We start from the raw sequence: 17,847 nt of genomic DNA, 5'->3' as shown, positions 1-17,847 counted from the left end.
AAATAGTAACTGCATTGGATCTCGTGTTCTCCCGCATGTACTACATTCATGGGAGTCCTTTTTGTTGAACTTTGTTGAAGTGCCTTCCTTATTTTGGACGATTTTGATTTACTATACAAAATACCAATTAAACCATATACAGTGAGGAGGAAGAATTAATATTAATTAACCCCTCCACCCAGGTACGGACTGGGGCTGAAATTCAGTCCTGTCATTTGAAATCACACAGGCCCATGTTGTCTCCTTCCCCAGGAACCAGATGGGATATATTACTAATATTGCTATGGATGGAGGAAAGGAAGATTTACTAGAAGACCAATATTTCTAATGATACCAGTGGCCTGCTGGGATAAGTGATGGAGTCAGCAACTTTGTGCTCCATCACAACTCTTAACAGTATGGGTATCTTGAGAACACCGATTCTGTTAACAATGTAGCAGATAAGGCAGCCCATGACCAGACAGGCCCTTCTGGCATTTGCCAGAATTGCCAGATGGCCAGTCAGGCCCTGCCTTCACCCCCAGACCTGTTTTCACCTTCATGACCGGGCAAATGTTTACAATTCAGACCACTATCACTTTATGTGGTAATAAATCTGAAACACTTCAACAAATCCCATTAATTCTGAGCTTTTTCTGGTGACATATTGTACTTCATGATAGTGGTAAAACTTATTCGGTATGACTTGCATTTATTTGTGAAAAAAACAGGAATTTAGAAAATTTTGCAAATTTAGCAATTTTCAAACTTTGAATTCTTATGCCCTTAAATCAGAAAGTTATGTTACACAAAATAGTTAATAAATAATGTTTCCCACATGTCTACTTTACAGCAGCACAATTTTGGAGAAAATTTTTATTTTATTATGAAGTTATAAAGATTAAAAGTTAATCGTCAATTTTTCATTTTAACAGCAAAATGTACAGAACCATCTTTTTAGGGACCACCTCACATTTGAAGTGACTTTGAGGGGTCTATATGACAGAAAATACTTAAGTGACAGCAATCTAAAAACTGCACCCCACAGGGTGTTTAAAACCACATTCAAAAAGTGCATTAACCCTTCAAGTACTTAACAGGAATAAATGGAATATGGAAGGGAAAAAAAATATATTTTTTTTTCACTAAAATTTTACTTTAAGTCACAATTTTTTTTATTTTCACAAGGGTAACAAAAAAAATGAGATCATAAAAGTTGTTCAATTTGTCCTGAGTACGCTGATACCCCATATGTGGGGGGAAACCACTGTTTAACTGTATGGCAGGGCTCGGAAGGGAAGGAGCACTGTCTGACTTTTTCAACACAAAATTGTCTGGAATTGAAAGTACTGTTTTGGCGCATGGCAGGACTCGGAAGGGAAGGAGTAATGTTTTGGAATGCAGACTTTGATGGAATGGTCTGCGGACATCATGTCACATTTGGAGAATCCCTAGAGCTGATGATGTTCCTAAACAGTGAAAGCCCCCCACTAGTGACCCTATATTAGAATTGATCTAGTGTTTTCCTGGTATGTGAATTTTGTGGAGGCATATGCGACTTATGTAGTGTATGTTAGGTTTGCATATGTGAGTAGTGTAGAATGCATCAGGTTGGCATAGGAGTTGTGTGGTTTACGTCAGGTAGTCATATGTGAGTTGTGTAAGTCATAAAAAATGTATTAGGTCATGGATGATTGGTAGATTCTGAAAAAGCATTTCATACACAGACTAGGTTTGTCAAGGGCAGGTGTCACATTGATAAGTGGTGTCCTTTCGAATCCCCCTTCTGTAACACACTTTGCACCTTTTTTGCGTTCTTCCTGTCTTTGCAGTTTGAGGGACCTCATCGGGGAAATGTTGGCCTGGTACAACACGGGCATTTTCAGTTCTGGATGTACTGGGGCCTACTCCTTCCTGACTGCCAAATATTAGGGCCTTGATCACTACTTCCTGGAACTGAAGGAAGGTCCCCGTCTGGCCTACACATCATGATAGCACAAAGGCGTTGTACATTGCCATCTGTACGATGTGCACCTCTAGCTTCTTATTTCACACCTTTGCTTTTCTCATGGCACTGTACGGCTGGAACACTTGATCAGAGAGATCAACTCCCTCCATGTTCTTGTTGTACCCCAGTACACAGTTTGGTTTGTGGACCCATGTAGAGGTACCTCGTACAGTGCTGAGGGTGCTGCCATCACAATGTATGGTGGTCAAGAAAAGGACATCCCTCTTGTCCCTGTACTTGACCACCAGCATGTTGTTGCTACATTGGGTTCTGCTCTCACCCTTTTTGAGCATCAGCACAATTAGCATTCTAGGGAGGCCTCTCTGATTTTTGCTGACAGTACCACAGGTTGCGGGAGCTCATGCAGAGTGTGACTTGAACAGTGGGACACTGGTATAAAAGTTATCTACATAGAGGTGATATCCTTGATCCAGCAGTATGTGCACCAAATCCCACACAATTTTCCCACTCCCAGAACAAGGGGGCATTCAGGGGGTTGAATCTTGGTGTCCTTCCCTTCATAAACCCTAAACTTGTGAGTGTATCCGAGGTACTCTCAGACAGTTTGTACAGCTTAATTCCATACTTGGCCCTCTTACTGGGCAGACAATGACGGAATTCGAGCCTTTCCTTGGAGTGGATTAGGGACTCATCCACACAGAAATCTCTGGGGGTCGTACACCTCAGCAAACTTCTTGCTGAAGTGCTCAATGACTAGCTGAATTTTGAAAAGTTGGCCAAAGTTGGGGTCATCTCGGGCCAGACATTGTGCATGATCACTGTAATGCAAGAATTTGTGGATGACCTCAAAGCGTGTCTGTGCCATAGCCATATAGAACACTGGAGTGTTATATAAAATGTCAACACTCCAATATTGCCTAATTTCTGGATTCTTCACAATCCCCATGTGAAGAACCAGGCCCCAAAATGTCATCATTTCTATTGCGTCTACAAGGGTCCAGTTGGTAAATGATGAAGTCAGATTTTGGGATAAAAATTACTGTATACAAATTTGTTTGCAACACCATGAGATATAGAAAATCTGCAGAGAAAAAGACTATTTCTGTGAGGCTGGTGGTGTCAAATTTGATTCCTGATTGCGCCACAAAATCAGGAATCTGTGGCTCATAATTTTCTGGAGGTGAGCTCCATACGGGGTCTGTAACGGTGGGCGCTGGTCCAGTTTCTGCCCTGGGGCATCTGCATGGCGGTTTGGTATCACTGGAGGAAGAGGAGTTGTAAAAATAAAGGAAGGTGAGATTCTCTCCCTCACTGTCGGCTGGTTTGGGATGAGCGGGATTACTTTTTTAACGTATGTGAGGTTTGTGTGTGCGTACTAAATTTTCTTCACGAGTGTTTGTGAGTACTTGGTGTAAACTTTTTCTTTTATTTAGAAGAGAAAAAAGAAAAAAAAATAGAAAGAAAAATATAAAAATTTGGCAAAAAAAAACAAACTTGCTAAACGGACTTCAGTAAAAAAAAACTAATTGCTGAGCACCCGCAAATGACAATAAACCTGATTCAATTAAGTAAAAAATACTGTAGTAATCAACGATTACTATGGTATATTTTTAATGTCCCTAATCTAAATTATTTTTCGATTCTTTTTAAAAAAATAAAAAAACTCCAGCAACTGGAGGTTGATCACTTATGTGTGTCAGTGATCAGCGCTCAACGGCCATGGGACGCACTCATTCTTTTTTTCTGTGTGGACATTAACTAACTCAATTCAGTAAGAATACTGTAGTAGACTACGATTACTATGGTATATTTTACTGTCCCTAATTATTTTTTGATTCTTTAACCCCTTTACCCCCAAGGGTGGTTTGCACGTTAATGACCGGGCCAATTTTCACAATTCTGACCACTGTCCGTTTATGAGGTTATAACTCTGGAACACTTCAACGGATCCTGATGATTCTGACAATGTTTTCTCGAGACATATTGTACTTCATGATAGTGGTAAAATTTCTTTGATATTACCTGCGTTTATTTGTGAAAAAAAACAGAAATTTGGCAAAAATTTTGAACATTTCGCAATTTTCCAAATTTGAATTTTTATGCAATTAAATCACAGAGATATGTCACACAAAATACTTAATAAGTAACATTTCCCTCATGTCTACTTTACATCAGCACAATTTTGGAACCAAAATTTTTTTTGTTAGGGAGTTATAAGGGTTAAAAGTTGACCAGCAATTTCTCATTTTTACAACACCATTTTTTTTTAGGGACCACATCTCATTTGAAGTCATTTTGAGGGGTCTATATGATAGAAAATAACCAAGTGTGACACCATTCTAAAAACTGCACCCCTCAAGGTGCTCAAAACCACATTCAAGAAGTTTATTAACCCTTCAGGTGTTTCACAGGAATTTTTTGAATGTTTAAATAAAAATGAGCATTTAACTTTTTTTCACAAAAAATTTACTTCAGCTCCAATTTGTTTTATTTTACCAAGGGTAACAGGAGAAAATGGACCACAAAACTTGTTGTACAATTTGTCCTGAGTACGCCGATACCCCATATGTGGGGGTAAACAACTGTTTGGGCGCATGGCAGAGCTCGGAAGGGAAGGAGCGCCATTTGACTTTTCAATGCAAAATTGATAGGAATTGAGATGGGATGCCATGTTGCCTTTGGATTGCCACTGATGTGCCTAAACATTGAACCCCCCACAAGTGACACTATTTTGGAAAGTAGACCCCTAAGAAACTTATCTAGATGTGTGGTGAGCACTTTGACCCATTAAGTGATTCACAGAAGTTTATAATGCAGAGCCGCAAAAATAAAAAATCATATTTTTTCACAAAAATGATCTTTTCGCCCCCAATTTTTTATTTTCCCAAGGATAAGAGAAGAAATTGGACCCCAAAAGTTGTTGTCCAATTTGTTCTGAGTACGCTGATACCCCATATGTGGGGGTAAACCACTGTTTGGGCGCATGGGAGAGCTCGGAAGGGAAGGAGCGCTGTTTGACTTTTCAATGCAAAATTGACAGGAATTGAGATGGGACGCCATGTTGCATTTGGAGAGCCACTGATGTGCCTAAACATTGAAACCCCCCCACAAGTGACACCATTTTGGAAAGTAGACCCCCTAAGGAACTCATCTAGATGTGTTGTGAGAGCTTTGAACCCCCAAGTGTTTCACTACAGTTTATAACGCAGAGCCGTGAAAATAAAAATTCTTTTTTTTTTCCACAAAAATTATTTTTAGCCCCCAGTTTTGTATTTTTCCAAGGGTAACAGTTGAAATTTGACCCCAAAAGTTGTTGTCCAATTTGTCCTGAGTACGCTGATACCCCATATGTGGGGGGGAACCACCGTTTGAGCGCATGGCAGAGCTCGGAAGGGAAGGAGCGTCATTTGGAATGCAGACTTAGATGGATTGGTCTGCAGGTGTCACATTGCGTTTGCAGAGCCCCTAATGTACCTAAACAGTAGAAACCCCCCACAATTGACCCCATATTGGAAACTAGACCCCCCAGGGAACTTATCTAGATGTGTTGTGAGAACTTTGAACCCCCAAGTGTTTCACTACAGTTTATAACGCAGAGCCGTGAAAATAAAAAATCCTTTTTTTCCACAAAAATTATTTTTTAGCCCCCAGTTTTGTATTTTTGCAAGGGTAACAGTTGAAATTAGACCCCAAAAGTTGTTGTCCAATTTGTCCTGAGTACGCTGATACCCCATATGTGGGGGGGAACCACCGTTTGGTCACATGGCAGAGCTCGGAAGGGAAGGAGCGTCATTTGGAATGCAGACTTAGATGGATTGGTCTGCAGGCGTCACATTGCGTTTACAGAGCCCCTAATGTACCTAAACAGTAGAAACCCCCCACAAGTGACCCCATATTGGAAACTAGACCCCCCAAGGTACTTATCTAGATGTGCTTTGAACTTTAAATCCCCAAGTGTTTCACTACAGTTTATAACGCAGAGCCGTGAAAATAAAAAATCTTTTTTTTCCACAAAAATTATTTTTTAGCCCCCCAGTTTTCTATTTTCCCAAGGGTAACAGGAGAAATTGGACCCCAAAAGTTGTTGTCCAATGTGTCCTGAGTACGTTGATAACCCATATGTTGGGGTAAACCCCTCTTTGGGTGCACGGGTGAGCTCAGAATGGAAGGAACACTGTTTTACTTTCTCAACGCAGAATTGGCTGGAATTGAGATCGGACGCCATGTCGCATTTGGAGAGCTCCTGATATGCCTAAACAGTGGAAACCCCCCAATTATAACTAAAACCCTAATCCAAACACATCCCTAACCCTAATCCCAACGGTAACCCTAACCACACCCCTAACCCTGACACACCCCTAACCCTAATCCCAACCCTATTCCCAACCGTAAATGTAATCCAAACCCTAACTTTAGCCCCAACCCTAACCCTACCTTTAGCCCCAACCCTAACCCTTGCCCTAACCCTAGCCCTAACCCTAATGGGAAAATAGAAATAAATACTTTTTTTTAGTTTTTTAATTTTTCGCTAACTAAGGGGGTGATGAAGGGGGGTTTGATTTACTTTTATAGCGGGTTTTTTTAGCGGATTTTTATGATTAGCAGCCATCACACACTGAAAGACGCTTTTTATTGCAAAAAATATTTTTTGCGTTACCACATTTTGAGAGCTATAATTTTTCCATATTTTGGTCCACAGAGTCATGTGAGGTCTTGTTTTTTGCGGGACGAGTTGATGTTTTTATTGGTAACATTTTCGGGCACGTGACATTTTTTGATCGCTTTTGATTCCGATTTTTGTGAGGCAGAATGACCAAAAACCAGCTATTCATGAATTTCTTTTGGGGGAGGCGTTTATACCGTTCCACGTTTGGTAAAATTGATAAAGCAGTTTTATTCTTCGGGTCAGTACGATTACAGCGATACCTCATTTATATCATTTTTTTATGTTTTGGCGCTTTTATACGATAAAAACTATTTTATAGAAAAAATAATTATTTTTGCATCACTTTATTCTGAGGACTATAACTTTTTTATTTTTTCTTTGATAATGCTGTATGGCGGCTCGTTTTTTGTGGGACAAGATGTCGTTTTCAGCGGTGCCATGATTATTTATATCTGTCTTTTTGATCGCGTGTTATTCCACTTTTTGTTTGGCGGTATGATAATAAAGCGTTTTTTGCCTCGTTTTTTTTTTTTTTTGCGTTGTTCACTGAAGGGGTTAACTAGTGGGACAGTTTTATAGGTCGGGTCGTTACGGATGCGGCGATACTAAACGTGTACTTTTATTGTTTTTTTTTTATTTAGATAAAGAAATGTATTTATAGGAACAATGTATATTTTTTGGGGGGAATTTTTTTGGGGAATTTTTTTTTTTATTCTTTTTACACATGTGAATATTTTTTCTTTTACACTAAACATTGCCCCAGGGGGCCATCATGTTATAGTGTAAGATCGCCGATCTGACACTTTGCTGTGCACTGTGTCAGATCAGCGATCTGACGTGCACAGATCCTGGAGGCTTCCTGGTGCCTGCTCTGAGCAGGCGCAGTGAAGCCACCTCCCTGCAGGACCCAGATGCCACGGCCATCTTGGATCCGGCCCTGCTGCAGGGAGGAGGAGGTAAGAGACCCTCGGAGCAACGCGAACACATCGCGTTGCTCTGGGGGTCTCAGGGAAGCCCGCATGGAGCTCCCTCCCTGCGCGATGCTTCCCTATATCGCGGGAACACTGCGATCATGTTTGATCACAGTGTGCCGGGGGTTAATGTGCCGGGTCGGTCCGTGACCGCTCCTGGCACATAGTGCCGGATGTCAGCTGTGATAGTCAGCTGACACCCGGCCGCGATCGGCTGCGCTCCCCCTGTGAGCGCGGCCGATCGCATATGACGTACTATCCCGTCGGTGGTCATACGGGCCCACCCCACCTCGACGGGACAGTACGTCAGATGTCAGAAAGGGATAAAAAAAAATTACAACTGGAGGTTGATCACTGATGTCCGTCAGTGATCAGCACTCAATGGCTGCAGGACGCATGGATGATTTTTTTTTCCGCAAGTACACTAACTCAATTCAGTAAAAAATACAGTAGTAGACAACGATTATTATTACGGTATATTTTTAGTGTCGCTAACTAATCCTAACAACTAATCTATTTTTTTTCTCTTTACTGACACTAATTCAATTCAGTAAAAAATCCTGTAGTAGACAACGATTAGTATGGTATATTTTTACTGTCCCTAATTAATCTATTCCTATCGACTAATCTAAGTGAGTTTTTACTTGATTCTTTTTTCACTAGAAAAAACAACAACCAGAGGCCAGGTCAGTGATGTTTGTCACCAACCAGCACTTGACGGCTGTAGAATGCATACACAGATGTGGTTCAAAAAGGGGATAGGAAATAGCAAGGAGGAAAAATGTCCTTGCCAAAAACAAGCGCTGGTGCTAACCAGTGGTGTACGTCTGATCAGAGGCTTGGCGGCTGCAGGACGCACACACAGAGTGGTGCAAAGGGTGGAGTGGATAAAAAAATAGTTACAAAAAAATGTGAAAAACAGTGAGTACGAGTGCGGACCAGTGATTTGTGTCACTGGTCAACTCTCTGAGGCTGCAAGATGCACGCACGGAGGTGGTGCAAAGCGGGAGGAGAAAAATCATCAGCGATGAGAAAAGTCCTGTTAAACAGCGAGCACAGACGTTGATCAGTGATTTGCATCACTGATCAGTGCTCAGCCGATGCAGGATGCATGAAAAAGAAAAAAAATGCTGAAAAACAAGTGATCAAGTAATGATCATCGATCAAGTACTGATCAGCACTTTGCCACAGATGGGGGCAGGGGGAGGAGGGGCTGGAGGGAGGGAAGTGCATAGAGGTGGATTAAGGAAAGATTGGTGAAGCATCAGGAACTCTTCTTTCTTTTTTTCTTTCATCTTCAGCAGGATCAGGACCACAGGCAAATAGCAGCAGCAGCAGTGATCCACTTCTGTAGTTCTGCAGTACCACAAAGCCTAGCATGGCATACAGATGGCCAGAATGACCACCCTGTACAATTCCGAAGCTAGAATGAAGAAGTAAAGGTGGTCATATGCAGGTCAAAGTGCGTCTGTGCGCTCTGATTGGTGCGATCTATGTCATCGTCGATTGCACCAATCAGAGCTGGCCCTGGTGACGCTGTGGTTGCCAGTCACCAGCCTATGATTGATGCTCTTACAGCACCGAACCTAGGCTGGACATCAGTGTTTTAGGCAATTTGAGAAAAGCTGCGATTGGATGTTCAGGATTGAACAGCCAATCAGAGCAATTGTAGTTGCGGGAGGGCGTCACCACCCACTGGGACAAAGGTGTCATGTTACCTGCTGTGAGAAACAGCAAGGACATTCATGTGATCACCGCGCGATTAGTCACGGTGGTCACATGATGATAAACATGTACCTCAGCGGTCAAGAAGACCTTCCCGATCATGAAGTACATGTATGACAAATGTTGGGAAGGGATTAATAATATGATTACAATAACTGGGTGACAAGAGCCATTTTAATATCTCCATACTGACTTCCTGCAACTTCTGGTTGCTCTGACAAGTGACATAGTAGCAGATCAGAAACGATCAGAAACATATGAAACACATATATATATATATATAACAGATGTCTTTATTTCTAAGGTCACTGTTCACTGACGAAATAGATCTACTGGTCATGGCTGCAGAAAGTGGGGACATTTACCTGTGGGAGTTTGATGACTCCATCTCTGCTCCTTTTCATGATGACAGTTTCTCTCTTGATCCTGAACAGCATCTTATGAAGGTAAATTGGTAAATTGCCCTTTTTGGTATAAATTCAGGTTATTTTTGTATTGCGCTCCCATCTAATCCTATTTCGTTGAGTTCTCATTGGTCGAATTATGTAATAATCCGGTGCTCTTCTGAATTGCTACCTACAGACCATGAGAGCCTACATACTGGGAACACTGTCAACCTTTGCACCTTGTACTATATTAGGGTCTCAGGACCCAGAGAAAATTTTGTGAAAAAGAGGAAGTTTAAAATTAAAGGGGGTATCCGGGTCTTTGTTTAGTGTCTATGCACGAACAGGCAGATAGTTGAGACCTACCTACCTGTTGTTCTCGTCTGTGCCTAAACAAATGTGGCCCATTTTTTTAAGTCCCAGATATCTCCTTTAAAGTTGTTCCAAGTATATCAATTATCCACTATTGATAGCATAGAGGATAGCTTAATGATTACTGACCAGTGATTGATTCTGTCCACTGAGAACCCCCATGTATACCCAGAATTAGGCTCTGCAGAGCCCCATCTGAATGGAGCAGAGGTCTATCATGTGCTCCTCCTTTTCTTCATCGTCTATGGTACTGGAGATTGTCTCCACTCCATGAGCACCTCCGCTCAGTTCAGAAAGGGCTCTGCAAAATCCCATTCTTAGGACTGGTAATAGTCCCAGCAGTTAGACCCCCAGTAATCAATACCTCTAATAAGAGGTTATACCAAACAAAATAATAAGCAAGTGGAATCCGATATAAGCTGTATTTCATCAAAGCTATTTTATGTGAATTCATATTTTATATAAATTGTATAATTTTAGGCAGTAGCTGTATATTAATTATGATAAACATTTTAAATAGCTATATTTAAACTTAATATATACAATAACAAAACATCAATACGACATATAAAATTATATTTAAACAATCGAATATATTTTGTATAAGACATTTAAATTAGATCTAAAATAGCACTATATATAATAAAATATATAATGTAAAAATTATTAAATCAATACTATAAGATAAATTAATATTACATATAAGATATTACTATATTAATTAAACCTATAAAATAACAATATAAGGTCAATAAATATAAAAGTGAATATTATGTAGTTCTGAAAATTGTACGTTTTGCAGAAAAATGCTCTTTCTGATTTGTGAATAACATGACATTTTGTTACCTCAGATTACAATGAAAGAGAACCTTTTGAACAATGAAAGAAGTGATGCATTAATAAACAAGCATCTGGCAGGTGAGAATGATATGGTAGAGGAAATCCCCGGGTTCCCACACAGAAACCTAAAACATATTGGCCTCAGTTCATCAAGACTGGCAATCTCGGCACACCACTTAATGATTCGGGACTCGAAGAGTGGCATGTGCCCCAGTGTCTGCCTTGCTACAAAATGCACTCCAGTCTCTGCTGGGTGTAAGTGGCTTCTTCAAATTGTGCCAAAATTTTGCAACTTTTCACAGCTTTCTACACTAAAATTCTTGCATAAAAGATTTGATAAATCGGGCCCATTGTCTTCTCTTGTGAGTATACTGTTAAGCCAAACATACATGTACCGAATTTGCTGCGGAGTACAGTGGCTTGCAAAAGTATTCACCCCTTGGCATTTTAGGTGTTATGCTTCCTCACAACCTGGAATTTCACTGGTGTTTTTAAGGTGTGCATCGGTTTATGTAACGAACATGCCAACAACTGTGAACATTTGGTTTTCTTTTTCTTGTGAAGCTAACAACATATAGGACAAAATAACTGAAAACTTCAGTGGGAATAACTATTCACCCCCCTAAAGTCAGTACTTTGTAGAGCCTCCTTTGCATCAATTACTGTTGGTCATTGTCTTGTTGGAAGGTGAACCTCCGCCCCAGTCTCAAATCACTGACAGACTGAAACAGGTTTGCTCAAGAATACCCCTGTATTTCACACCATCCATCTTGCCTTTGACTCGGACCTTTTACCCTTTCCCTGATGCCGAACTTCATCCATGTCATGGTTTCATAACGGACTGTGGCCTAGGGACTCTTGGAGTGACAGCTCAGCCGTCCTATGGAATCTGGACTGTTGGTTATTTCATCCCATAAATTTAATTTCTGCCTACATTTTCTAATTTCATCAACTTAGACTATTTAGTGCTGATGCATCACACACAAATGGGATTACATAAATAGTGAAACACAGGTTGTAATGTAACAACACAGGTAAAGAGCCAGGGGGTGAATACTTTCACAAATCACTGTAGTTGTAGATTGTTGTAGCAGGATTTAAAACAAAAGTACAGTATAATGCATGTGAAGGGGTTCACCAAATATGCACAAATCTGAGGGCATGCTGCAAATTTGGAAATCAAGTTTGCTCGTTCCTTCTGTCACAGATTTTTTTCAATAATTTATTATTATTTGTTGTAAACCATAATCCATTGAAATGAATCTGGAAATATAGGTGACAATTTCTATAGGGGCAGTAGTGACTGCCATTTTAGGCCTCATTCACAAGTCGGTGTTTCGTGTACCAGTGCTCTCTGTGTTTTTCACAGATAGCACTCGTACCTGTGATAGTCTATGGGGTCATTTACATGTCTGAGATTTTTCTCGGACCAATCAGTTTGTGCAAAATTATGCAGATATGTCTGATTTTGATCCCGATGTCAGATCAGAATCTGCAATGCAAGTCTATGGGTTAGTGAAAAAATGTGACCGCACTCGGATGGCATCCAAGTGCGTTCCGACTTTCCCTGACTTTCATATAGGAAAAGGTGGAGAAATCTTTTTTCTCCAGGTCCAAACTAAGCCGTCCATCTTTCTCGTAAAATAAAGGACATCTGAATGAGGCCTTATTGTGGCGAGTGGTAATACTAATATAATATTTTGAATAAACATGATGTCTTGCTCTATTTTTTCCTTTTCATATAGAATATGTTCAGCATTGTTTGACATGTATTTTTACATTTTTAGTTCTAGCTGTTAAATTATGACTTCTTGTTACATTGGTTAGGTTTCACCTGCAAGAAGGTGTTAGCTGGTCACTTGAAAGCAGTCACAGCCTTGGCCGTGGTTGGAAGAGAAAGCGGCTTCTCCGCTGTGTATTTGGTGGGTACATCTCCATGTTTCACCTCTATCTTGCCATTACTTATTTCCGTTATCTTGCTGAGCGCACGATCTCCTTATTTGTTGTGCTGTGCTCTTTATGCGTTTTCCCCCTTAGTTGATGCACTTTTGGTGCAGATCTGAAGCAGAGTTTTTAATCTGCTTTTTATGGTGGAAAAGCTTTTATCCTCCACTTAAACATGCATCGGCATTTTTTTTTCCATGTTTTTTTTCAAGCTATACATAACTCTAGAGAAAAAGCTCCAATTCCGCACAGCATAACAGCGTCTTCAGATGCAGAGGATCAAATGAATGGCCCCTTAAAGGGGTTGTCCAGGTTCGAGCGAGACCACGCACATCTAGTCGGCATGTGACATGTATGCAAATCACATATGTAGGAACAATATATGTTCCCTGTGCAGTCCTAAAAATGGAAAATTGCACCTGCCTTGCAGGTAAAAATGGGCTTCCTTACCTCTTGGGCCTCTGTGTGGCCTCACAGGTTGCACTAATGATATGTTCCCCCTGGTTGGAACCCCAACTGTGTACAACCCCTTTAACTAAAATAGCTCATGCTGCAGTGAAATTAAGCACTTGCTGTACAGTTTCTTAGCACATCGGAGCTGATGGCTGAGAGTCTTAGCAGGAGGACACTGAAACATCAATCAATTATTGAGACCCCCATTTATAACCTATACACAATGGCGCATCTCACCTATTATATAGGCAGGGGGTCACAGAGGGCGCAACAGAGGACTGGCATCCAGCTGAAATGCAGAGGCTGGCGGCTGACATTGGCATGTAAGGGCTGTGACATCTTACCCTGCCTATTGCTTGCACGCCCAAGACAGCTGCCTCCTCTGGGCCAGCTACAGAAGAGGACGCCCCATGACGTGGGGGTGGAGGAAGGTGAACCGAATATTTTTTTTTTATGTGTTAAAGAACAGAGGCAGAATGGGGACATGTATACCAGGAAGGGGCCCAGGATGGGGGACATATATACCAGAATAGGGGATACACAGTATATACGAGGAAGGGGCCAACGATGGGGGACATATATACCAGAATAGGGGACATATATACTAGGATGGTGGACATATAAACCAGGAAGTGGCCCAAGATGGGAGACATATATACCAGGATGGGGAAGATATATACCATGATTGGGTATATACTCTATATACCAGGAAGGGGCCCAGGATGGGGGCCATATATACCAAGATGGGGGACATATATACTAAGATGGTGGACATATATAGCAGGAATGGGCCCAGGATGGAGGACATATATATCAGGATGGGGGAGATATATACCAGGATGGGGTTATACAGTATATATCAGGAAGGGGCCAAGATGGGGACATACAGCTCTGGCAAAAATTAAAAGACCACTGCACAGTTTCTAAAAATCAGCTTCTCTACATATCTGACAGCCATTCTATTCCAGTGTCAGTTGAACTCCAACCAAAGTACACCTCATTCTACCTAATGTGCTTCTGATTAGGTGATAAAGACACATGCCAAGACACATAAAAGCTGTGACTAAAAATCATGGTTATTCCACCAAATATTGATTTCTGAACTCTTCCTGAGTTAAAACATTAGAATGGTTCATTTTAAATGAATAAGAACTTGTTTTCTTTGCATTATTTGAGGTCTGAAAGCACTGTTTCTTTTTCATTATTTTAATGATTTCTCATTTGCTGCAAAAAAATACAAAATTTTTAGCTTTGAATTTCGGAGACATGTCTGTAGTTTATAGAATAAAACAACAATGCACAATGTACATTTTAGGCAAAAATATACCTATAAAGAGAAAAATCTGAGAAACTGAACATTTTGAAGTGGTATCTTAATTTTTGCCAGAGCTGTATTTATTTATTTTACTCACTTATATAGCAGCATTAATCCCACAGCGCTTTACATACATTATCGGCACTGACCCCATTGTGGCTCACAATCTAAATTTACTATCAGTACGTATTTATGTTTGGAGTGTGGGAGGAAACCGGAGTACCTGGAGGAAACCCACACAGACTCGGGGAGAACATACAAACTCCTTGTAGGTGTTGTCACTGGTGAGACCCAGGACTCCAGCGCTGCAAAGCTGCCGGGTTGTGATAGATAGATAGATAGATAGATAGATAGATAGATAGATAGATAGATAGATAGATAGATAGATAGATAGATAGATAGATAGATATTGTGATTTCTGTGTGTAATGTTAGGAAGAATGATCTGGACAAAATACTCATGTCAACATGTGTTGAAAGGGCTTTTTTTAAAAGTGAATATGTTAATACATACTGATATGTACCATTGTGAGCAGATAGTATATCTTCCTTTTTCCAGTAGCTGAGTGGTGGATGGGACCGAAGAATATGTGTATGGGATCTCCTTACATGCACCCTCATTGAGACTTTCTGCAGACCAGAGTTGGATCACTGGAACAACCAAAGAGAAACAGCTTGTGATGGCGTCATAATGGATATATGTTATTGTTCTAAGAGGTAAGTTTACAGTGCATATTGTTGATGCAAGAGGATTTGTATAATTATATTTGTGGACCATGTGTTCTTCAGTCTGCTGTTACAATTTATCCAAGGATAATCATTCAGGGTGTGATATTTGGATCAATTTTCACACCAAATTGCTGAAAATGTAGTATTATAGTATTATATTGGCCACTTTTGTCAATAAGAAGAGTTCAATACTGCAAAGGTGAACTTCCTAAAAATTAAAGTTATTTGGAGTTGAAGGGAATCTGTTAGTAACCCTGAGGAGGTTATCACTAGAGGACTAGTTGTAACGGGAATGGTGGAACCACTGTGCCATGGACCGAGGAGAGCATGGAGGGGTAGGACTATGTGAGCACCTGACTCTTCACTAGAGCCACTGAAGGTGGGGTTAGGCTTGGCTCACAATGGACAACAGGTGCTACTCCACGACAGACCACGGACGCACGGCAGCTGACATCCGAGGGACAGGTAGCTGGAACAGCCCAGTAAGTGGATACAGCTAAGGCTGGCTTCACATTTGCGGTTGTGTCCGTAGCGTGTCTGACGCATACATCTGCATGCATCTTGATTTCATATCTTTAACATTGTGGATGCGGGTGCCTGCGTTTGCTTACGCATGCGTCTTTACGCGATGTGCGGCTGGGCTCGGCTAATGCACCATGTTGCAATTTTTGAGGTGGCAAATTTCCGTAAAATATGCGCAGGCATGCGGATAAGTACGTTAAAAAAACGCATTGCTGTCTATGGGAATGCATGCGTACGCATGTCTTTGCGCATGCATGCGTTCAATGCTCTTGCATACTTCGGACTGCGCATGTCCAGGAACTGATTTAGACACGCCCATTGAGACACGCCCTCCTGAAATTATCAAACACATGCGCATAAAAAGCGCAAACGCATGCAAAAAATGCATGCAAATGCTGGTATGTCACTCTCCACATGGAGAAACCTTACCCCTTAGACCTTAGACCTCAGTCCAGAGCCTCTCACCTAGCCAAATCAGTTCTCATGCTTCACACTGGCGAGGGCCAATAGCCTGAAACACCGTGTCTGCGAATTGAGATACTGATTTGGCATTTTATCCTAAGTCATATTGCACGACTCGTTAGAGGGTTGATAGTGACTTGTAGGATCGCTACTTCCAACAGGTGGCACTATAGAGTTCAACTCCTCTTTTTCTCTGAAGAGGCAATTTGCATCTTTCATAATAAGTGACACTTTAGTACAGCACGCGCGGCCCTTTTATGAAGGAAGGAGCACACATGTGTCCTAAGCACAGTGTCCGGGAATCTGCACACAATGCGCTGATCCCGGGCAGCAGCCAGAGAGGAAGAAGAAGGAGGTGGTATGGGAGCCACAGCGGTGAGTGAGTCAGCATCTCTTCCGAGGGGGAGAGCAGTAGCGGGAAAGAGAGATTACTGATTAATATTGTTTACAGGGGATCACACTGGTTGGCTGTTTTTATCTATGAGTGAGGACATGCTGGAAAATTATTGCGACAGTTTCAACATGTTAATTACATAAATTGTCACAATATTTGAGAAACACAAATTAGAAATATGAGAGAATGCAAAGTTTACTTTGCTTTTATGTAGTTAACCTGCTATAGTATAGTAGCAGACATATCTCTTCCTCCCTGTAGCGTTAGAAGCAGGCAGACCAGGCAGCTGCCTAGGGCCTCCAATCCTCCAGGGGCCCCCAGCCACTGGCATGCCGCTAACGGCGGCACACAATGTGGCCACTATGGGGCCCGTTAGTAAAGAGGGTCCGGTGCTGCCCCCCTGCATCGCGCATTCAACTTGTCGGCATCATAAATGCCGATATAGTTGAAAGCAGTGATGGAGGAGAGAGCATCAGATGATGCTCCCTCTCCCATCACTCCCCCTCTGCTTGTGACTCAGCGGGCGTGTGGTGACATCACTTAATCGTGCACCACACTGTGCCAGCAGTGGAGCTGATGAGACCGGAGCAGAGCCTGGAGCATCACGGGGAATGAGGAAGAAAGGTGAGAATTGCATACAGTATATGTATATACAGGGGCTGGACAAAATAATGAAAACACCTGGAAACATCAACAAAAATTAGTTTAATATGGTGTAGGTCCACCTTTTGCGGCGATTACAGCCTCAATTCTCCGAGAAATGGATTCATACAAGGTGTGAATTGTTTCCAAAGGAATTTTAGCCCATTCTGCAGTTAAAACACCCTCCAGTTCTTTGAGCAACGATGGCGGCGGAAATCGACGTCTAACTTGATTCTCTAAAATCGACCATAAATGCTCAATAATGTTGAGGTCTGGGGATTGTGGGGGCCAGGTGAGATGCTCAACTTCATTAGAATGTTCCTCGTGCCATGCTTTAACGATTCTAGCTGTATGAATTGGTGCATTATCATCCTGAAAGAAGGCGTTCCCCTCCGGGAACAGTGCTTGAACCATTGGATGCACTTGGTCGCAAACTACCAAACCAAGTAATTGTAGGGATTATTTAATCTAACAACCAA

At 41.4% G+C, this 17,847-nt stretch overlaps 1 protein-coding gene across 3 annotated transcripts in view; it reads left to right on the top strand.

The window, feature by feature from the left end:
- Positions 1-17,847, top strand: part of LOC143776480 (uncharacterized) — a 194,601-nt gene that overhangs the window by 162,490 nt on the left and 14,264 nt on the right. For all 3 annotated transcript variants that reach the window (XM_077265909.1, XM_077265911.1, XM_077265910.1), the window contains 4 exons: positions 9,615-9,756; positions 10,920-10,986; positions 12,736-12,830; positions 15,182-15,336. In XM_077265909.1, the coding sequence (XP_077122024.1) occupies positions 9,615-9,756; positions 10,920-10,986; positions 12,736-12,830; positions 15,182-15,336 (459 nt within the window). The remainder of the gene's footprint in view (positions 1-9,614; positions 9,757-10,919; positions 10,987-12,735; positions 12,831-15,181; positions 15,337-17,847) is intronic.

Source organism: Ranitomeya variabilis, chromosome 5 (genome assembly GCF_051348905.1).
Source record: "Ranitomeya variabilis isolate aRanVar5 chromosome 5, aRanVar5.hap1, whole genome shotgun sequence".
Lineage (NCBI taxonomy): Eukaryota > Metazoa > Chordata > Amphibia > Anura > Dendrobatidae > Ranitomeya > Ranitomeya variabilis.
This window is presented reverse-complemented; position numbering and strand designations above follow the sequence as displayed.